Consider the following 22,393-nt stretch of genomic DNA (forward strand, 5'->3'; position numbering starts at 1 on the left):
CTCTGCCCCACATCTCATCCTTTGTATTTCAAGGTTACCCCTTTTAAAATCAGCTGAACTAATCCTCATCAGCTGTTGATAGGGACATTAACATTATAACATTTGCAGCTATTTTCCTTTTTTTTGGTTCACTTAAGCTCCTTTCCAGACCACACAGTTTCTCTGCAGCCTGACCCTTCCCCATTCTCCATCTCATTCTGTGCCTTTTCTGGAGCCCTATACTGAAAGGGGACGTGTTGTGCTGGGCACCCTGCAGCCCTCACCACGCGATCGAGGCACGCTGCTTAAGCAGGATCAAACTTTAATCCTATTCTCTGCACATTAGGCAGGCAGAGCCCGTGTCTGCCACTCGCTCTCATTACTGATTCTCTGTGGGAGCACGTGCCCTGCTGCCAATGTTGGGCAATGGGGATGGCTCCAGTAGGGACCACTGGAATGGCTCTGGGAGGGACTAAAGCAGGGGTGCCAGCATCCAAAGAGGAATCGGCCTCCATAGAGAAGGGGGAATGGCTGGATGGGAGGAGGTAGGACCAGCATCCAGGTACAGAGTGACGTGGTACTGACCCTCCTTGCACTCCAGGGCCACCCGGGACTCCAGGTTGTCCATCTGCATCTGCAGCCTCTTGAGGGTCAAGTCGTTCTCCCTGGACTTGCGCTTGTAGGCGATGAGCACGATGATGACGATGATGAGGAGCAGGCTGCCACCGGCTGCAATGCTGACGATGGCTGGCAGGGTCAGCAGGCTGTCAGAGGTGATGCTCACTGAACCTGGGGAGAAGATGATGCCTCCAACACGCACCTGCAAAGCACCAGGAAGGTAAGAAGCAGCTTCTTTGGGCCTGCCCAAATGCAAGGCAGGCACTACAGACGTCTTATATGCCTCTATGGCAGATACACAGCACGGCTGCGGCAGCAGCAATTGCCTCCAGAAACAAAGAGCGCAGCACAGCGAGGCTTCAAGCCATGATAAATGTGCCAGCCCTTCCCTATCTGGGCTTTGTTCGTATTATCTGATGGCTCCATTTGACTTTCAGTTTATAGCTTTCAACTCCCTTTTGTAACCCGTGAACGTTTGTGACCCAGTGACAATTTCCCTGACAAGAAACCAGAGCAAATGGAGAGAGGGGAGAAGAGGAGCAGGGAGGGGGGATGCACACAGAGGCCACTTGGTTCTCTTGGATGTGCCCAGGCCACAGATGTGAGCTGTGCCTCTCTGCAAGCCATAGTGATAACTGAACAGGTTTTGGATGCTGGACTTAAAGAGAAATAAATCAGAATTGCAATCTCATCTGGGTTTTGCTCGAGCACTTTTGCAGCTGAGTGCTCAGTCTGGGGAGAGCAGCAGTGCCCAAAACCAAAGCAAAGCATCCTGATGAGCAGCCTGGACCTCCTGGCTCCTTCTGCTTCAGGGAATGCCAAATCCTCCTGCTACCCACTTGGCAAAGCAGCTCTGGCTACAAGGACTGTAAAATCCCTTCTAGCCTTACAGAAGGGGAACACAGAACACTACAGCTTGTCCTACCACAGAAAGGCTGGAGTCCGGTGCTTGAATGCCCTAAATATTTATTAATTCTGGAAGGCTTTGACAGTGGGCAGTGAGTCTCAAGGAGGCAACAAGAAGTTTCACCATGCTAATCCTCATCAATTTTTTAAGCTTTCAATTAGGCAACCATAAAGATCTAAAATCCTGCAGTCTTTGGATGAGAAACTGCACTCAGCACTGAGCAGGTCAGAGGAGGAGGAGGAGGAGGAGGAAGGGGCTCTGATAGCAGCAGTCAGTGCCTACCGTCACTTTGTGCTGCCCGCTGAGGGTCGGTGGCTCACACAGCAGCTGTGTCTCAGACACAGTGACAGCGCAGGGCGTCTCTCCAACCAGCACCGTGTAGTTGAGTTTGGCTCCTCCAGAAGCAGGTGGGCACAGGTTTTTGCCCTGGCAATAGAGATATGAAACACCTAAGTGCCTTTGGCTCTGCTGGGTTTGTGGAGCTTCCAACCCCATCCCACCACTGAATAGAGTGAGCAGAGGTGCCCTTACCTTCAGGATGATGGGTGACCCTGGCTTCTGCTCCAGCATCCCATTGGAGCTCAGGGGCTCAAAGGTGGGGTTGGGGTAGTAGATGAACTTGGTGTCGTTGTAGACCCGCAGGGACTGCACGTTGTTGAAGATGAAGCCAAACTCATCTGGTCGCTCGACGGCATCCATGGTGGGTCGGGGCTCGGGGGCCAGGGCAGGAGCAAGGCAGCTCAGTGCTGTAGCATTCAGCACTACACACACCTGTGGATGGGGCTGTGAGTGGTGCTGGGGAACTGCCCCAAGGTTGGGGGGTTCCAACCTGCACAGTGATGCTCCTGGACCTCAAGTACTCCCTGAAAGCTCTGGCGGATTCCAGCTCTGCTGGGGGGTATTTAATCAGGGCTCAACACCTTACACCCATCGTTTGGGAGGATTTGCTTCCCGTGCAGCCAGCACAAAGGTGCTGGAGCAGAGCTTCACAATGAGAATGTTTGAAGGAAGGTGGAGGATTGCACATTGAACCACTGGGTCTTTTTCTTTCCTTCCTTTCCAGCTGCACCCTCGCTGGCAGCGCCTGCTTTGAAGCAGACCTATAATGAACACCTGGCCTCTGCTGCAAATTGGTGATTAGAGGCATCTCTCTGATGTTAGAGAGTGACAGGGGCCATCCTCTGACAGCATGGGGTTGGGGCAGCACGGAGGTCACCTCCTGGGGGCTGCAGACACCCCCGGTTCCTCCCCAGCCCCGCAGCAGGAGCTGCTGCCTTACAGAGCAGCAAGGGGCCGACCGTAAGTGGAAGATTTAATTTCACTCAATTTTGTGCCTTCAAAATTATTTTCCTAACGCTGTAAGCGCTAACAGCAAAATGAGACGTTCTTAAAAAGAGCTCAGAATGAAAAGGTCTACAGGGGGAAGGGAGAGAGGGGATGGGAAATGGCTGCTAACAGCCTTGCCCTTTCCAAGATAATGCGGGTTCAGAAAGATCACTCCATAGAAACAGTATTTTTCAGTTTTACTTGATCAAAATAATTTCCAAGCGTACCGGAGGTGCAATTTGTATTTGTAACGTAGAAAAACACTGCTTTCCACAGCAGTTTATGAATGGTGGAACAAATGGTTTAAATAGAGGCCTTGGCTGGTGCTAGATGGGATGGAGGTGTGAAAATAACACCCAGCTTCCCCCCAAACAGTGGGAGCACCACACACAGGGAGGGGAAGGGGTTGGGATGGTGGGGTCAGATGGACTTTCCATCACCAAGCAGAGCTGAGCTGGGTGCAGGGAAAGGAAGGATGGTGGAGAGGAAGAGACACCATTTCTATGTGTCGTGACTCCTGTCTCCACATCTTGCTGCTAAGAGTGGGGCTAAGCATAGGGCAGACCCCCAAGTAGCCTTTGCCAAGCAGAAAGCATCAGTTCCAGTGACAGTGGCAGAGGGGACATTGCCCACAGCTACTCACATTGATGGACTCCCTGCCGTTGTGCTTGACGCGGATACGTGGCTCCTGGATGACGTCCAGGTTGGAGCCGGTGATGGTCAGAGGTGTGTGCCCACTGTGGGGAACCAGAGAGCCCTCGTTAGTTGCCTGGTGGATGGGAAGGCAGTGTTTGGCCACAAGGATGCTCGCTGCTCTCTGATAGACACTGGCACCCCAGGGACTCCCAGCCCACCCCGAGTCACAGGGCAGTGATGCCTCACAGCTGTGCCCTCTCTCACACAGCAGCCCCTACAAGGCAGTAGGATGAGAAACAGGACCAAAGAAACCAACTGAGCCGAGACTAAATGTGAAGAACAATAAATTAGTCACGGCATTTAATGATTTACACAGCGGCGCATCCAAGGCGCATGGCAGCAAGGATTGAATGGCGGCGTGGTGAGGGAGCTGCTGAGCAGCACGCACACAAAGTGCCTTCCAATCCTGGCTGCTCCTTTCATGTGTCAATTGCAGCTGCACAGCCCAAACTGACCCAAACCTCCAGCAGCCCCACAGCAGAGCTTGTGCTGTTTGGTTAACACCATATATGTGTTTGCCATTCCAACACCCATCCAACCCCTCTCATTTAAAATGAGAAGTGAGCTTGAATGTGGGCTGCTGAGAGGTACTTATTTCCTTCACAGCCAACTTTAAGGAATGATTAGAGTTTGAAATGAATCTGAGTGTAGCCTTTTGGTCAGTGCAAAAGCTGCAGATGTTTTGCACTTGAGAAATGCAGGACGTGGGTGGTACATGCATTTCTCAATGGGATGGGGCAGGTGAGTTGAGCTGCATTACCTGGCGATGCTCCACTCGGGCTCGATGTGCTGCACTTTGGGGTCATCAATGTATTCAAACAGCAACGTCTGCTCGAGCTGAGCACGGTCAACACTCACAGAGACATGGACGGGCCCCAGGCCATGGGCTGAAGGTGCTGACAGGCACACGATCTCATTCATGGATCTCCTGCATGGAAAGAACAGAGTGTCAGTGGGCAGAGAGCATCGCTGTTCCCCTGGGGCCACCCTGCAGCTCACATGAAGGTGGAACCATCATGGAACCCTGTGCAATGAGACTCAAAGTGGCCGAGCCCAGCAGGCACAGGAGAGGGGCAGAGCCCCATGCAAGAAGAGATCTTATCTGCCCACCAGGAGAGAGGCACACGTACTTTGTGCCAAACTGCAGCCTCCCTGCACCCGCTGCCTTCTGTTGGGTGTGTGAAAACAGATGGCTGCTTTTTAAATGGGATGCAGCAGCTCGCTCCAAAGCCAAATTCTTCCCCTCTCCACCCCATTGCACGCACAGAGCCTCGTGAGCTGCAGAACAGACCCACGGAGCCCTGGTTTGGGGAGCACCACGCTGCCAGCACTGCTTTGCTCCGTGTGCCCATCAGTACAGCATGAGCCCTGCTTGGTGCTGCTGGGCACAGCATGGCATCTGCTCCCCCACTATGGTGCAAGCTGGCTGCTGGAGCACAAAGCAGTCAGGTAGTGCAGTCGGCAGAGCTCCCCCAGCCTGAGGATAGAGCTGCTGAGTTCCACAGCACCACAGCACCACTGCGTAAAGCAGCACAGCCATGTCCCCAAGAGCCCAGAGCCCAAATCCAAATCCCTGAGGGCATGAAGGGCCATGCTGCTGCCACGGCTCATTTAGCTTTGGCTTCCCTTCTGCCAGCACAGGGGAGACGACATGCAGCTCCTCAGTGTTTCACTGCTGTTATGGCACTTGTATCAAAGCCTGGCACTCTTTAGCTTGAAATCAAATCCTGGCACACCACGGTTCCATCATCACCGTCTTCACCATCCTGCACACAGCAACGAGGTGCCTGAGCAGCTGTGGCACAACTCAGCACGTGCACTGATGCGCATCCAGCACAGCCCCGTGTCTCTGTAGGTGCACTGTGCCCCCTCCCACACCCTCACCTCCCTTCAGGAGAACATCCACCCTCGGGTACAGCAGTGCTGCACCATCTGCACACCCACCCAGCGTCACCAAGACAACAGAAAATTCCTAAAATACCCAAAACCGACCACGCTTGGCTGTTCCTATGGATGCTTTCCTGTGCCATCCCTGCTCCCTGCATCCCTTTGTCCTACTTTGCACCGTCACACCACGTCTCTGCCCCAGCTCTGCCTGCCCCACTGCTGCCAGCTCCCCACCACTCGTTAATTAGCTCTGTGCTATTATGGTGTCGTCATGGTGAATCTACCCACTCCTCCGATCCGAGCTGGGAGAATGAGGGAAGCTGTAATTAGAGTGAATCTCATTAGAAACTGCTTCATCTAATCAGGCTCCCCCACACCCTCCAGTACAATTGAAGTTCATTGCCACAAAACAGTCCAAGCAAAACAAAGTGCACAGTGTGACCCCACGAGAAAGATGGTGTCATTTATACACTGCTGCTTGCTTTGTTTAAGTTTCTGCTTGCCTGGTGTAATTAAAACATACCAAGAATTCAGGTTTTGCAGGTCGGTATCTGCAGGTTGCCTGAATGTAATCATACATTTATGGGATTTTATTACAAAGCCAATTCTGCTCGTGGCTGCTTCTGCTGGCGGTAACGTGGTCACCTGTGTGCACTGAGGATGCAATCTGGCAGCTCTGCTCCGGACATAGGAAGAAATGCCAATGGACTGGTTGCCAAATGTAGCACTTGGAAAGTCTGTCTGCAGCTGCAGAGCTCGGCAGGTCCAACCCTTCTAGATCTCCAACTCCTTCATCTGGTGCCCACAGCATGAGTGGGGAAGGCCAGGTCCCAGGCCCCAGCTGGCTCCGTGCTGCTTGGCTGCTGGGTCAACATGATCCCATGGCTGCACCTTCACAAGTCCCATATTCACGAACCTTGAGGCCTCCCAGACAAGAATTTCACCTCCAGGGGTCATTCCATTCCCAGATACCTCCTTGGCTCCTCCTTGCAAGCTGGAGCTGGGATTTAGAAGGCAGAAAACTTCCACACATCACAGCGTTTCATGTAACTCCAGGTCCTCTTGTAAGCAAAGGGTCCTCTTGGCATTCTCTGTCCTGCAGCCCCATGCAGATCCCATCTGCTCAGTGCAAGGAATGTCTTCCTGGAGAACAGCCCCCTCCATCCTGCATACAAGTGCCTGCAGTGTGACACTATGCTGGTGGCATTGGGGCACCTGGGGACACCCCATGTGGGGATGCGTGCGTGATGCACACAGACATACACTGCTTGTATCTTTTTTTAACTAAGCCCAAGAAAACCCATTAAACCCTGCAAATGTCAACTCTGCATTTACACTGCTGGGTAAAAAGCAAATTTGCCATGGGAATCCCAGAGGAGGCTCATGGCTGTGCACGTTCCACAGCAGGAGGCGGGTGAAGATCCTTCCTCTGCTCCGTAGCTTCAGAGCCCTGCCTCGCTCCAAGGGTTTTGGATAGGAGAGATATCCCCTTCAAGCTGGACATTAGGAGGAATCCTTACTCTGAAGCATTGATACACTGGCACAGGCTGACCAGGGATGTAGTGGGGTCGTGGTCCCTGGAGCTGTTCATGAAACACGGAGATGTGGCACTTGGGGTTATGGTGAGAGGACATGGTGGGGACAGCTTGACTTAATGGCAGTGGTAGTTGGACTTAGAGATATTTTCCTTGTGACTCTATGATTTCTTACGTGGCTGTGTGCTCAGCCCCACAACCCACAGCTTGGTCCTTACCCCTTGAAGGCGCAGCTCTGGTTGCCCAGGAGCACGGAGACGCGGCTGCCAGCACCCAGGTGGTGCCCCGTGATGGTCACCAATGTCCCACCTGACTCAGGGCCACGGCTGGGGCTCAGGAAGCTCACAGTTGGTGTCTGCGGATAAAAAAGGACAGCTCAGCATCCCCACACCAGCATCATCCCACCCTCTGCTTTTAAAACAGCAAAGCAAAATGGAGCTGCGTCACGGCCACCTGATACAGCTGCTGCTGAAATGTCGGAGCCTGCTGTGAACAAAACACATCCCTACGATGTAATTGCAAGTTTAGCCCGGGCAAAATTATGTACTTACCTTCACCTCTGTTCTTAGAGAAATAAAGCTGTCTGCACTGCAGTTTCAGAAATGAAATACAGCACAAATATAGCACGGTGGATGTCTGAACACAAACGGTTAAGGTTTGCCACTGTGCTAAAACATTAAAGAAATTGGGTATGGTCATGGGAAACTGCATATAGCAGCAGCAAAAAGCAGCGCCAGCAGCTCCATGGAACCATCAGTGGTGGCGTGGGGACAGAACTCACACGTGGGGATGAAGGGAGGATATATCAGTGTGTGCCTGTGTCCCACTGAACACTTATCCATGGTACCTCTGCAGCAGTGCCACCTTGCCACTCATGACCCCGGCTCCTCATTGCTATGACCACCTGAACCACTCACAAACCACATCTCACCCTGCTGTGGATAACTACACCAAGTGGTTCTGCTAGACAAGGGAAAGGCAGAAGAGCTGAGCACGCACGCTGAGAATCTGCAGCAACTCGAAGGCTGGGGCAAGGCCAGCACTGCAGGAGGGGCTGAAAGCTAAGTCAGGATCTTCCATCTTCAGCTCATGGTTTGGTGATAATTATGACAGATTTATGGATCTGAAGCAGCTCCAAGGTCCCACTTCCCTGGGTACAATGGGTGTAATTATGGTGACAGCTGAGCTCCCGCTTGGTCACAGCATCAGATGAGCTCACCAAGGCATGAACCCTCTCAGGGTCAGAACACAGCTCTGCTTTAAGGTACCAATCAATTTTACTACTGACTTTAATGGTATAAACCAGCTGTAATGGAATTTGTGGCGGTGCCAGCAAGAAAAAATAGAGGCCAAGTAACAGAAGGAAATGATGTCCGCAAAGTTTTAGATGCCTGAGGAAAAAAGAAATCATTATCAGGGTGCTGAAAGTCAGAACCACAATGCAAGGGATGGTGATGCTCAATGCATTCCTATGTAGCAGCTCCTGGTACCCCGGTGTTCTGCACCCTTGGGGAGATGCAAACCCCATAGGATGGTGGGGCTGCCCTGATTTCCCTCTTCATTGGATTACAGATTGCGGCCAATCAGTTTGTGCTGGCATTGCACTGCATACATAGATCCCACTCGGCACAAAATCAATGTGGCGGGATGAAGTGCCCTATTTAGATGAAACTGGAGATAGGAGGAACCCCAGCCACAGCTTTAGGTTTATGAATCAAAAGGATGCTAATTAAATCACCCACTGACCAGCCAAGAACCCCATTTTGAGTCCTGAGTGCAACCCCGTGACAAGCTCATGTGTACAGGAGTCCTCAAGCACTGCACAACACCACACTTTGCTAGGAGGAGCACCGAGCAGCAATTCAAAGCTTGGCATTATTCAGAGGCACAAAGCTGGAAGCAAATGCCGTGCAAAGCCTGCTTTTAGACTCCTACCTAAACACTGCTTCTCCTGCAGGCCTGTGTGAGCTTTACACCTTGGAAGCATGGCTTGGTGACAGGCTGCCAATGCAATGCATGTGCAACAACATGGGGAAAGCACTGGAAAAGCTTGAGTTTGCTTCTGGTGCTGCAGCCACGAGCTCAGCCCCCCCCAATGCAAGGAACTCACCACGAACGTGTAGTGCTGCACCGACTTGGCTGTGAATTCAGGCTTGCACTCTCCGATGCACAGAAGCACTGGGCCGGAGCTGATCCCAGGGAGTGCCTGCCCCATTTCACACACGATCCTGGAAGCAAAAAATGCTGCATTGAGGGTTTGCCAGGGGCTGCCAGCACAGGGCTGGCTGCTTGCTGCGTTATTTTTCTCCTCTCCCCTCTTTAACTCTGATATCTGCCTCTTTGGAAGGAGTTAATTACTGAGTCTATTTTTACCCCACGTAGTAATTTAAAAGGAGGAAAAAAAAAAAAAAAAAAAGAAAATCAAAATTAGACATAATTATTACAAGCTGTAAACTCCAGAGCAAAGCAGAGCACTAATGGCAATAGATTAGCCAGTAGCAAAGTGAGTGCTAAGTCCTTAGAGTAACAGATGAGTTCATTAAGGGAACAGCTCGCACTGCAGTCTCTCAGTTAATCAAAAAAGCAGAAACCTGCTTGGGGATGAGAGACAAAACAGTGCAGGCAGGGAGGGCTGCTGCACGATGCACCCACATGGGTAACAGGGTCAGGGCAAAGCAATGACAGTCCTGTGTCCCTCCTGTGCCCTGGGGGCATCCCAAGGGGTCGCTGAGAGCCTCACAGAGCTGCTGGGGTGCACTGGGGTGGCTCAGATTGCAACCTACAGCTCCTGGCAATGGCAGCAGGTTTGCTGGAGATGCAGGGAGAGGTTTGCAAAGGGCTGTCAGGGCTCTGCTACACTTGGAGGGATTGTTACTTGCTCAAAGGTCACGAGCATCCTGGAGAGAGGCCTGAGGGTACAAGAAAGCAACATCATGTGGGAAGCAGCAGCACAGGCAGGGAAATACATGATGATGTTCAGCCCCAGGAGCCAGAGAAAAAAGCCAAATTCCCCTCCCTCGCTGCAGCTGAAGGTGCTTTTGCAAAGCAGCAGGGGAAATGCTTGCTTTTCCCCCAGCTACAGGAGAAGGCATGAAAGGCTCCCATCTGCGAAGGCGGAATTTCAGCAGTGCTAAATTCACTACAAGTAAAAGAAAATAAAGAGATGGAAGAAACCTGCAGACTGCATGCACAGGTGCTGCCAGGAGGCCCAACAAAATACACACGTGCTAATAAGGAGCTCTCATTGCTGCACATTGAAATGGGTTGCCTCGAGAGATGCTGCCTTTAGAGAACACAAAGGGAAGTGCCTCAGCTGCATGCCTCAGTGTGCCATGCATTGCTCTGCTTTTATCCAGCCATGGCCTTGGCACCTCTCTCCCCTTCACTGCTGCTTTGTTGCTTGGCCTGCTGCAGGCTGGGATGCACCCACCAAGTGCCACCCATGGAAGGCAACACCCAATTCTCTATGCTTCATAGTGAAGCAGCACCCACAGGCACAGCATGCATTCCCCATACAGCACCAGGCAGGAGGTGGGGTGACCCCGATGCACCTGATTCCCAACCAAAGCCAAATCCCCAGCAGGTACCTTGTTACAAAATGATGCATTGGGCACCGCTGTAGGGTGCTGATTGCTGGGCTAAGTGGTCCTTTCACCAACATTAACCTAATTGCTGGCTGATAGATTGCGTGGCTGGAGCATATGGTGAGTCATTACAGTCTTGGAATTCAGTCTGCCCACAGAAGCCTTAAGAGGGTCCTTTTATCTGTATTCATCTTTAAAAGGCAACTCTCATGCTAAAGCTTGCTGTTATCTGCCCAGGGTAAATGTTTTAATGATGTTAACAAACTTTGAAAGCTCAAGAGCCATAATTAGAGTCATGATTATAAAATCAGGCCTTCCGTACCATCAAAGGAGGACAATTTTATCATATTCTGTCCTTTATTTGAGAAATAAAATACAACAAAACTCTGCTCAGAGGAACAGCGCCAGCCATGGGCACCAACTGTGCTCTGCACATGCCTGGAGCTGTGTGGGCACTGATGGTGCTGAGCAGCTCTGCAGTGATGGTGATGCTGATGGATCAGGGAGGGGATATCCTTGTAGCTCTTAAGGGTAGGGAGCAATAAGCAAAATCCCTATGCCAACACACCCTAGTGATGGGTAGCTCCATGAGCTGGGAATCAGACTGGGACCAACCAAATGGATGACTGCTCCCAGGGCACATCCATGCTGTTGGTGGGCATCCTAATGAGCAACCCTGGCACACCCAACAGCTCCTGCACCATCCTGCTCTCAGCAGTGACATCAGCCCACCCCAGCAGGATCGGTGTCACCGTGGGAGGTTTATTTGCCCGTCCCTCTCTTACAAGCCTTATTTTCTCATTTTTGGTTGACGTTTTTCTCAGTGAAATAAATGAATGAGCTCCAGCGCAGGGCTGCTCAGATGAGGTGGCTGTCAGCACCTCACGCCTAACAAATGGCAGCACACAGCCTGCAGTGCCAGCTGCATCTCAAATGCAAGTGGAGCAGAGGGGGTAGAACCTCAGCAAGGAAGTTGCTTAGCAAAGCAGCGCAGAAAAGAAACAAAACGCTTTATGAGAGCTTATAGGGCTGCTTAACCCCCTTTAAGAAAGCACCCAGCACCTCAACCATTGCCAGCCCTGCTCCTGCACTGCAGTGGGACTGGGAGGTGGTGGAGGTGTTGTGCCCATAGGTTGAGGTCACTCACTGTTCGGCGACGATGTATTGCTCTGGTAGAGGAGCACACGGCACTCCTGCCACCTGCACACCACGGGCGATCTCTGAGAAGTCCAGACCAAGGTTGACGCCACGGATGGTCACTCTGGTTCCTCCTTCTGGGGGTCCCGACACTGTCAGGATCTAAAGGGAAGCACAGTGAGGTTCAGGTTGTTCTCTGCAGGAGCTCCCAGCTTGGAGGTGGATCCCACCCTGTGGGCTGCCCGAGTAGTACTGTATTCCCTGCCTGCTACATGCACTGGGTAGAAGAAGGGTCAGAGAACTGTGAACCTTTCATGGTAATCTAATCCAACTCCACTGTTTTATGACCCTGTAGAAGCCTTTGTTGTTCTCTGTACCCCTCGCTAAGTCCAGTTCCATTTGTGTCTTGACTTTGCTGACCCTGTTCCTACACAGCCCAGCAGCATCTCTATCCTACTCCCAGGGTACCTGTCCTTGCTTCCACTGCCTCTGCATTTTCTTCTTGCTCTCCATGCTGGCCATCAGGCCCCAGTGAAGCAGAAGCCTGGCTGCTTTTCACATGCTGCACAAGGCAGCAAATAACCCTCCAGCAGTTCCCTGCTGCTCTGGAGAACTTTGTTACCTTCTGCCTTGGCTGCTCTCTGAATGCTGATAGCACATTTATCAGTAAGCTGGCACCTCAAGTGGCTCAAAATGCTGAAGGGTGAGGGGTGTGCTCTAAAGCTGCCTGTTTATAGCCTACCTGAGCTGCAGCCAGCTCTGCTCCTACAGCCTTTCATCAAGGACAATGCTCTCTTCCATGAGCACGATAAATTACAACACCACACAGGCTCAAGTTTGGGACCCAAGACTCTTAAACAATTGTTTTGTATCTGCTACCGCTCTTGGGTGAGCTACTGATCTTCCCAGTGCTACAGCTGGTATTAATAAACAGCATCATCTATAATAATGCACTTCAATTCACTTAATGGATAAATCTTATTCCTGCTTGTTGGTTCCATTTTGGCACAAGATTTCAGCTCTCCAAGACCTTTCCTTGGTGTTTCTGCCCGGCTCCTTTTCCTTCCCCTTCCCCAGAGCTTCCATTTCTGCCTCCCTCTCCAACAGAGGTTTCCAACCCACCCCCACGCACTGCTCTGTGCTGTAACCCACACTACATGGGGAGCCTTGTAGCACTTAGCTCTTCGTGCCCACAAGGCATGCTACAAACCAAGCTGCAGCGCATTGAGTCCTGAAGGCTGCAGCGCTAATGCTCCCATCACCAGGGATCACCTGAGCCCGGCGGTTCGCTTACTTGACAGCTACAACTGTCCTTTGCAGCTCCACATTATGTTAAGACGTGTTTTGTTGTAGCACTGAGCTGCTCATTGGCTCCTTGGTCCTTTCCCATCTCCAACAAACAGCCACAGCTCGCTGTTCCCCAACCGGAGCTCACCCAAAGGCCTCACCAAACAATGAGGGGATGATGCTGTATTTTGATTTCCTGACCTGGAAAATCCCCAATATGGGGCTCCACTCGACCTAGATTTTAGTGGTCGCTAATTGAACAGTTTTGAAGTAACTGTGCCATAAAGCAGCCCCGGGGTTAGAACAGATGCATTCAATTAATTGCAGCTGGAGAGATTCAGTCAAAATCACAGAAAGAGGAGAAGCCTTCAAGGTCCACAGTGGGTCACTCGGGGGGTGCTGTGTAGGATGGGGGGCATTGGAAGGTAAAGCATCCAGCCAACAACACTGAGCTGCTTGCTTCCACCCCCCAGCCACAACCACCTCACTCTTTGTCCTCTCCCTGTTGCTCCAAGCAGCCCCATCCCAGCTGATGAGCCCAGCAGGAGCCAGCACACGAGCACTGTCATCACTGCATGATCCCCTCCTCATCTCTGCCTTGGCTGATGGCACATTCAGAACCTAATTGTTATCTCCTCAGAGCAACTCCATTATTCAGGCTGACACTGCCCCCCCTTCAGCTGTTTGTTGCACTGATGTTATATTAATGAGGCCTTCAAATAAGTGAATAGGAGATCAGAGTGCCGCTTGTTCGCAAGAAAACTGACTTTTATTTATTTATTGCCAGGACCACAGACCGGGGGGGAAGTTTTTTGCTGTTAGAAGGCCTCAGTCAAGTGCAAAACAAGAACTGAGTACAACCCATACACTTCTGTGCTGGGCTTATATAGCCCAATAGCAATGAATGCTGCGAGTGGCAACTGAGGAACACCAACATGTTATGTGACAGCTACAGAACCCAAGGCTGCAACAGTCCCTAGAGTACCACAAACACTCTTCTAGGCAAAGGGGAAGAGAGAGGAGCTGACCTGTGTGCCCACAGGGTTTGGGATTAGGAATATCGACCTTACAGAGTTTCTCCTGGGCTTCTGTCATTCTCCTTAGACCTGGCTGCTCAAGGGTCTGGGGGAGTTAATTAAGCAAGAAGGCAAAATATTTCATTCCCTCCTGACAGCACTGTCACTCCTGGCAGCAGCACTAACAGCCCACGAGCAGCTTTGCTGTAGAAATGCTCCTGGGAGATGCTTTGCATCCCTCAGTGGTCTGAATGGGAACATCAGGCACGTCAGCTGCAGCCTAATGAGCTCTCTGGTTTAATCAGCATTCCTATGCCGGTCTGTGGTGGTCACAACAGCCATGCAATGAGGCTCAGCATTGGGACACTGAACCCTCCACCCTTTGTACAGTAGATGGAGACAGCCCTGAGCCCACCTGACCCCAGTGTGATGCCCAGAGCCCAGCTGTGCTCTTACCTCAGTGATGCGTGGGTTGGAGCACTTGACGTTCCTGCTGGACAAGTCGAGCCAGGGCTGGGGGCTGCAGTGGGGTCTCAGGGTGCATCTGCCCTCCCCGCTGCACCACCCGCACTCAAACTTGGGGTCAGCCTTCAGGCAGAGCCCGCAGCTCTCACGTTGTGCTGCACACTTGTAAAGGTGCACTGTGGGGAGAGAGCACGGTGCTGAGCAGCAATACAACCCTCCACAAACACTGAGGTCACCCCAAGGAATTGAATTAAGGAGCAGCTCCCTGCAACCACCCACATCCCCAGGTAACCCGGTCTGGGTTCCACGAGTGCCCCTAGAGCATGAGGTCCTGGATAGTTTCTTAACAGCTGTAATTAGAAGCACTGAATGTTTTCTAGAAGCCATTTTTTTCCCCCATAGATTGCTTTTAAAGCTTTCATTTCAGGGCTTTCAATGGTTTTCCCACTGCTCTGGTATGGAGCTGCTCCCACCCTCACTGCCCACAGCCCCCCCAGCACACGTTACCTTTCACATCCTCCGGGTTGTCAATGACAAAGTTCCCATTCCACACCACAGCAAAGTCCACTGCTAAGTTGCTGATGTCCATCCCATCGTAGAGATACTGGAGAAGAAGAAGGAGAATGAAACGCTTGCGAGGGAGCATCAGAGACACTGCCAGGAAAGGAGGGTTTTTTTTTTAAGAAGCAGTGATTATTCTCTGCATCACGTGCTGGTGGCTGATCCACCACCACTTCCACACTCCAGCTCCAGGGCCTTGCTTTGCCTCCCTCCTCCTCGCTGTGTGCAGATAATTACATCAGACCCAGTCCCTGGGAGAGGTAATGGATTAATTATTCCCCTTGCAGCAGCTGCTCCTGTTGCTCAGCCCCAGCTCATCAATATGGCCCCTCCAGTTCATCCACAGCCATCAAGGCAGACTGCTCCGTGCTGTGCTCTTCTGCTTTAACTCTCACTTGGTTCCAGGGATTTACTTTGCTGGGTTTCACTGAGTTGTTACCAAACCTCATCCACTGCTCAGCTGATGGAGCTGTTGGTGCAGAATTGCCCTTAAATTCTCTACCTACCTCTTCCCATCAGCCTAACAGGAGGAAAAAGCGCTCCCCTAATGTTCGTAAATCGCTCTGGATAGGAAAAGTGCTACATGGTATTAATACATTTATTAGGCACCAAGCTGCAAGGCCCAAAGACAGCCAGTGATGTATAAATACCCAGCACAACTTTTAAAAATTCAAAACTTGATTAACAATTTAAGACCATCTGCACTGAATATTAAAGCACACCCAAAGTTCCCTGTGCTAAACCCAACCGTGGGCACCCTGCAACCCCTCTGAAGAGCCCCTGCCATCTGCTGAGCCCCATCCTATGCAGGGCAGAGCTGCCTTTCCCACCTGCTTCTTAGCAGCACCCCCAGGTGATTCACAGAGTCATAAATTATAGAATGATTTGAGTTGGAAAGGACCTTTCAATGCCATCTGGTCCCATTGCCCTACACTAAACAGGAGCAACCACAGCTCCACCAGGTGCTCAAGAGTCCAAGGGCTGACAAGGATGGGGCCCCACCACTCTTCAGGGGAGGCTGTGCCAGCACCTCAATGCCATTATTTACTTATATCCAACCTAAATCGCCCCTCTTTAAATCTGAATCCATTCCCCTTTGGTCTTATCACCCTGCTACCGAGTATCCCGTTTCTTACAGCCCCATTTCAGACATTAAATCTCTCCCTCCTCCCCACCACAGCCAAGCCCACCTCCTCCTCAGCATCAGCAGCCCACTCTGGGCACTGCAGGATGCTGCACACAGGTCAGTGCAGCTAAAACAGGAGGCAGCTTTGTGCTCACCGAGCTGTTCTGGCACTGCACGCTGGAGCTGTTGAAGCGCAGTGCGGGCACGCGGTGGATGACGCCCTGGATGTTCAGCACACATTCATAGCCACGTTGGCCAGATTGAGGCTGTGGAAGGTTCCGAGCCTTCAGAGTGATGGGTTTCACCTCTCCCACCGGGATCAGGATCTCCTCTGTGGGGAAGAGCTGGGGGCAGTCCTGGGGGTGGCAGAAGAGATGTCAGTTTATAATGTGTAGGGATATAGAGTTGCTCCAGGATGGTGCTGAGCCTTGGGATGAACACAGTGCCATGAAACTGGAAGCAGTCCATTATATTATTCTCCATTGAAAACCACACGGGAATGTTTCAAACATCAGCATGATTGCAATGAGGGAGAGAAGAACTGGAACTGCATATACTGAAAGCATGGCAGTGATTGTGGTTGTGGGCACTTATAACTAAGCACAGTAATTAAAGCATTAAGTAGAGAAGCGTGATTTGTTTCCACTTCTGCCACTATCTGGCCAAAATAATGCAATTGTAAAGCAGCAGCCACTGTTAATGTTAATGCTGCTGTTAGTGTTGCTATTTCTGTTACATTTGCTATTGCAGGAGCTGGAAACTTCACTGCTGAAGATGCTCCAAGCAAAGAAAGCAACCCCCCCCCTGCAAACACTGCTGCACTGTACAGCAGCACACCCCAGCATGAGATGGATGGGGCTGTACACAGTAAATGCAGGACATTTAACATCTCAACATCCTAAAGACGATCTCGTTCCACGCTGTGAGATGCACGCAGGGTTTGCTCCATTTCTGTCCCAGGGACTGCAACATGCAGAGACAAAAGCTCTGACCATCAGAAGCATTTACATCCCATTTAGCTCTAATTTGCTTTGATCTGATGGAAACAGGTGCCTAAATACCTGTAAGTAACTGACACTCAGTGATTAATCCCAGTGTTGAATTGAGGGATGCTTCCTTCAGCTCTGCCAAATCCCAGCCCTCCTGCCCAGCCTAATGGGTCACATCCAGGCAGGAATTCTGCCTTGCACTGATGGCATCAGGACTCTGATCCCAGCCCAGCTCCCAGCTCAGGAATGATATCAATGAGAACCAGCTGCTGCCAGAGCACGGAGGAGTTGGTAGCTTAAACTGCTGCCTCGTAAACCTTTTTAGAGGCACTTTTCCTTATATATTTTTTATTTTATTTCTAACAGAGACTTTCACGGATTAACAGCCAGGAGCTGTTTGAGCTCCAGCAGCAGAAAGCTGGCAGGGCTGGGAGGGGGAGCACAGCCCAGAACTGTAGGATGGGGGGAATCCCACCATTAAAGTGCTGCAGTGTGGGATGCATAATGCTCCTCCTTACACCCAACCCAGCAGTGGAGCCCTTGGTTGCACAGTGAGGTGCCCAGCTGTGCTGCCCAGCAATTTGCTCCAGCATCACTTTGTGTCGTTGTTTTTAAATTCACCGGGAGTAAATCCTGCCCCGAGTGAGGAAGGCTGTCATTACCTCCAATTGCTAAACAAACAAGAGCTGAATTCCCTCATTATCCCCCTTGACTTCTGTAAAGCAGAACAAACACAGCTTGGAGGATCTGCTGGAGAAAAAGCAGGGTGATGCACGGCTGGCACAGACACAGGGAAAACTCAGTGCAGAGTTCACAAAGACATTTTATGCTTCTGCAACACTTTTTAGCCTCAAAGATTCCAAGGTCTATAAATACCTTCAATGTCGGAGATAAGCATCTGCCTGTGGAGCAGAGCAGAGCACCCATGGTTATTATTTGTGCTTAACAGAGCGCTTTTAGTGGGTCAAACCTCGCTCTTGTTTGGAGAAAAGAGTGCCTGGAAATGGCAGGCGTTGCTTTTGACTGGAGGATTTCACCCAAATGGAAGGAAAAACAACATTTTCTTTCCATTTATATATATATATATATATAATCAATTTTTAACTGAAAGCCCTCCGCAGATGTTAACTAACTGCACACATTTCAGAGCTCTGAACATAAACGATCCTGGCACATGAATGTAAACTCTTGGCTCACAGATGCGCTCCCAATGATATAAATTACGGTCCCCATCACTCATGGAGACACATTACTCTCCATTTATGCCATCAGAGAGGAGAGCAGCCCTCGCTCCTTGGAAACCAGACGTGCAAAGCAAAGTAGCAGCAAAGGGACTGTGGGCACCGCTTTGTGCTGGGCTTCACTCTCAGAAGTGAGATGGGACCCAGCAAAGCCATGTGATGACTTCAGGGCACAGAAATGCAGCCCTTGCTTGCATCCCATGCACCAGAGTTCCCATCTAGGCATTCAAATCGAGGACAGTAGGAACAGGTACGAGGAAAGTTTGGATTGTTTTATATCCTTCAAGGCGCATCCAGCAGTGCTTAGCATCAAAGGGCACAGCCAGGTGCCAAGACGTTGCTCTAAAAGCAGCAGTAATTTAAATCCCAAATCCACGGCGTCAGAACAGAGCTTAAATCTGGTTCTGCACTTAACTTCCAGAACCTGAAACGCTCCGCTCCCCTGATTCAGCATCTCACACGTGGAAATGGCATTATCCACACATCAAAGCGGGAAGGGATCCCACGTTCTGGGAAACTAATAGGATTTATTTGGTTCTAGCCTTCCATTGAGATGGGTGTACAAATCTATCTGCGTCCACATTCCTCTTCATCTCTGTGCTTCGTACATTTACAGCGACACATCCTACAGCCACGAACCACACAGGAACAAACCCAAACCCAAGGACACGATCACATGATGCTACAGGCACAGAGCTCCACGTGTGACCCCAGGGGGTTGAAGCTGTGCAGAAGACTCTGTGCACAACAGACCTTGGGACTCAAAGGGAGCAATGCTGATAAGCACAGATGTTTGGGCAGTACATTGAGGACACTGGGACTGGAATTGCTTTAGGGGGGGGAAGCTCTTCAGGAGGCACTTATTTGATGCAGCAGTGGAGTGTCCATAGTAAGGGCATTAGGAGCATCTGGTGTACATGAATGGCCATTCATTCACCTCAAATAAGCAAACACTTGGGTTTGGGTGGTTGGCTGGCTTTGCTTGCGTGTTCAGAGGTGCAGAGAAGTCATGATGAGCAGTGGAGTATTTATATCATTATTGTTTGCCTTTATCAAAAGTCATCGCTAGGTGTTATATTACTGTATAACATCCTGGCTAAGAACTTGAAAGGATGGGGAAGACAAAGCCTTGGAGCTGTGATGGCCCATCAGCCCAGCAGGGATGGGCACAGGTCTGACTGCTGGGAAGTCCCACGCGCTCCTGGAGCAAAGCAAGTGGACGTGTCCTACTTTAGCAGAGACTTGTCAAACACTCCTGATATCCTGGGGCAGAAGAGCTATAAAAGTGAGAACTCTGACTGTACAGCCTGGGAAGAGGGGCAACGCTTTGAGTGTGAAGGAGAAGAAAAGAAACAACACGCACCCCTTGAGAGAAGCGAAAGCAAAGGTTTTGCTTTCTCCTGTTATCTTAAAAGCAAGTCTCTCGGCTTTGAACTGGACTGGGAAAGCTTTTGGTTTGTCCCCAGAGCAGACACTTCTCCTTGGATGTCTGTACCCTGCATGAGGCTCTTCACAGCACTTTGTGAGTACATCCCATGATCCCCACTGGGGGTGGCATGGGGTTGGTACCGTGCATTGCTCATCTCATCCCCATGTGTCCTCCATCTGAACCACAGCTCTGTAAGGGCAGGACGACCGGGACCAGTCCCTGCCCAGCTGCATCTGCTCTATGAAAGCACAGCAGAACATCATGTATCTCTGTCTCAGCCCCACTGCTGCTGGGGTACAGCTGTAAGGAAGCAGACAAGATGCAAAGGTCCCAAACCTCAGGGTTGGTGGTAACTTTGATCAGGAATCTGTACTAACAAACTCTTTTCCTCCACGGACCCCTCTACCTCAGGAAACACAGAAGATCTGGCAAAGCTGATAATGGGCTTTGCCTCCTTCTCAGTGTTAAAAGTAGTTTTGGAATTGAGCCCCGCACCATTTATTAACTGCTAAGAGCTCCTGGTTCTCAAAGCTGGAACCTGAAGCACTTCTCTTTTCCAAAGTCTGGGGCTCTTTGCATCTGTAATTCCTTTCTTAATCAGTTTGCAGTTGGGTTCCAGCTCCAGCTGCAGAACTGCCAGCAACCCCAGAATGAAGCACCACAAGTCCCACCAGCAGCTCTGCATTGCACTCACTGCTGGGCAGATCCCTGCATGCTTCAGAAAGCCCCTGAGATCCCAAAGGAAAGCACTACAGCAATTAAAAGATTAATTACGGTTATTACTGAACCTGAGCAGACCCGCGTTATTGAAGGCAGGATAAGCTTCAGCATTCAGGCTGCGGCACATCACTTGTGCTGCACCAGCACTCGGCTGCTGTGCTCCTGCTGCAGCTGCACTTCCAGATGCAAAACCAGAAGCCAAACGGCCTCACAGTGTTGGTTCTGCTCACGGTGCCACAGCAAAAGCAACCAAGAAAGAGCTGAAGGCAGAGTGTGGTACCTCTGAGACGTTGATCCGTCCCTCCTGGAAGGAGCAGATGGTGGGATCGTGGGTGCACAGGTTGCGGTACTTGCACCAGTGGCAGCGGAAAGCACTGTTCACACAGGAGAGGCACCTGGGGGGGAAAAGAAAAGGGAGGGGTTACCACGTTGGGAATAGTCCCTATGCATGCTGCTGTGCAGCCACAGCTGCCCCCCTGCTTGATCTGCCATGCTGCAGGGAAAGGTCTCTGATCAATCCATCCCACCCTGCATTGGTTCAGGCCTGCACTCCTTTCTGCTTTTCACATGCTGTGATTCATTCCTGCATGGCCGGCTCGTGCCCTTGTTGAACTCGCTGATGATGAGTTCAGGATGATGCAAGTGCTACAGCATTTACAACCGTGTTCTCACTTTATCTCCAAACACGAGCTTTGAGAAAGGCATGGTCAGATGGAGCCAAGGGACAGAAAAGATGCATTGCCTCTTCTGATCCAAACCTCCACATGGAGGAGAAAACAGGGGTCCTATGAAGTCACCTCTCAGTCAAACCTAAAGACCCAGCAAGGATGCAGACAAGGCCAGCAGTGTTGGCAGGAGGAGGGAATGCTGTCACTGAGGGACAGGGGGCAAGAACAGAGCTGTGCAGAACTGCAGCACAATAGGAGGCACTGGAGCAGGGGACTCAGACCACTGGGAGAGGCTGCAGTTGGGGTTGGAGAACCCTCAGGGCTTCTTTCATCCCAGTGCCTCTGCAGTGTGTGGTGGCTCAAAAATACATTGAATGCATGCCTAGAAAAACCCTATGCCAGCCAAGCTCATCAGAGCACACAGCCCTCTTCCAAGTGCAGCAGGGAACTTCCCATAGCTCAAGTCTTCAAATCCAGAGCAGAAAGGCTGTCAGTGACCCCACGCTGGCACTTCTAATCTCCTACCAGGCAGCAAACTGTGCTCCAAAAGCAGAGCTGAGAGCTGAGCCCTGCAATGGGAGAACATCCACATTCACAGTTGCAGGATGGAGCAGCTTGGGGGCACCAGCAGGTTAAGGTTTTTTCAGGCTCCTGCAGCCTCTGTCTCAGCAGGCAGAAGAGCTGCAGGTTGCTCAGAGAGCAGAGAGCTGGAGCTTCCATCCACAGCAGGTACAAAGCACCTGGCTGGAGGGTGCACCCCATCCCACCAGGATTCCTCCCCCCCTGCACTCCATAATGAAGGGTGGGCACTCACAGCTGGTGGGCGCTGCAGTTGTAGAACTTGAACTCCGTGCTGACAAACGTTCTTCCAGTCTCCTGCGACTTCAGCTGCAGCACCACACCGAACCAGTCTGCAGAGCAGCACAGAGCCAGTCAGTGCCCAGAGGTAATGGGGGAATACAGCCACAAACCCTCCGACACGGATAGTGATGTTAATGGGGGAACAACCCAAAGCTGTTTGCTCACCTTGATCCACGGGTATGGCCGGGACATCCCTTGCAGCCGGTGAGATGCACACAACTCGGCTGCCCACCACCTGGCCCTCTACTTCTGTCAGGTTCCCAAAGAGGCAAGTGACACCGGCTGCCAGGTCTGGAGCATCACTCACCAGCAGGCTGAGCTGCACAGGGGCACAGAACAGCAGCAGTGTGTTAGTGGGACA

The 22,393-nt window shown here is 51.2% G+C and overlaps 1 protein-coding gene across 5 annotated transcripts in view; it reads right to left on the bottom strand.

The window, feature by feature from the left end:
• Positions 1-22,393, bottom strand: part of PLXNA2 (plexin A2) — a 302,069-nt gene that overhangs the window by 24,316 nt on the left and 255,360 nt on the right. For all 5 annotated transcript variants that reach the window (XR_014938639.1, XM_032449324.2, XM_085526831.1 and 2 more), the window contains 14 exons: positions 22,198-22,351; positions 21,986-22,082; positions 20,784-20,898; positions 16,280-16,480; positions 14,945-15,041; positions 14,429-14,613; positions 11,680-11,831; positions 9,059-9,176; positions 7,167-7,303; positions 4,287-4,454; positions 3,474-3,567; positions 2,036-2,275; positions 1,787-1,930; positions 565-799 (listed from right to left, as the gene is read on the bottom strand). Coding sequence is in view for 4 of the 5 variants with exons in the window: in XM_032449324.2 (XP_032305215.2) it covers positions 565-799; positions 1,787-1,930; positions 2,036-2,275; positions 3,474-3,567; positions 4,287-4,454; positions 7,167-7,303; positions 9,059-9,176; positions 11,680-11,831; positions 14,429-14,613; positions 14,945-15,041; positions 16,280-16,480; positions 20,784-20,898; positions 21,986-22,082; positions 22,198-22,351 (2,137 nt within the window). In the remaining variant the exon portion in view is untranslated. The remainder of the gene's footprint in view (positions 1-564; positions 800-1,786; positions 1,931-2,035; positions 2,276-3,473; positions 3,568-4,286; positions 4,455-7,166; positions 7,304-9,058; positions 9,177-11,679; positions 11,832-14,428; positions 14,614-14,944; positions 15,042-16,279; positions 16,481-20,783; positions 20,899-21,985; positions 22,083-22,197; positions 22,352-22,393) is intronic.

This window comes from Coturnix japonica, chromosome 38 (assembly GCF_054131305.1).
Source record: "Coturnix japonica strain WE chromosome 38, WE-NBRP24, whole genome shotgun sequence".
Classification (NCBI taxonomy): domain Eukaryota; kingdom Metazoa; phylum Chordata; class Aves; order Galliformes; family Phasianidae; genus Coturnix; species Coturnix japonica.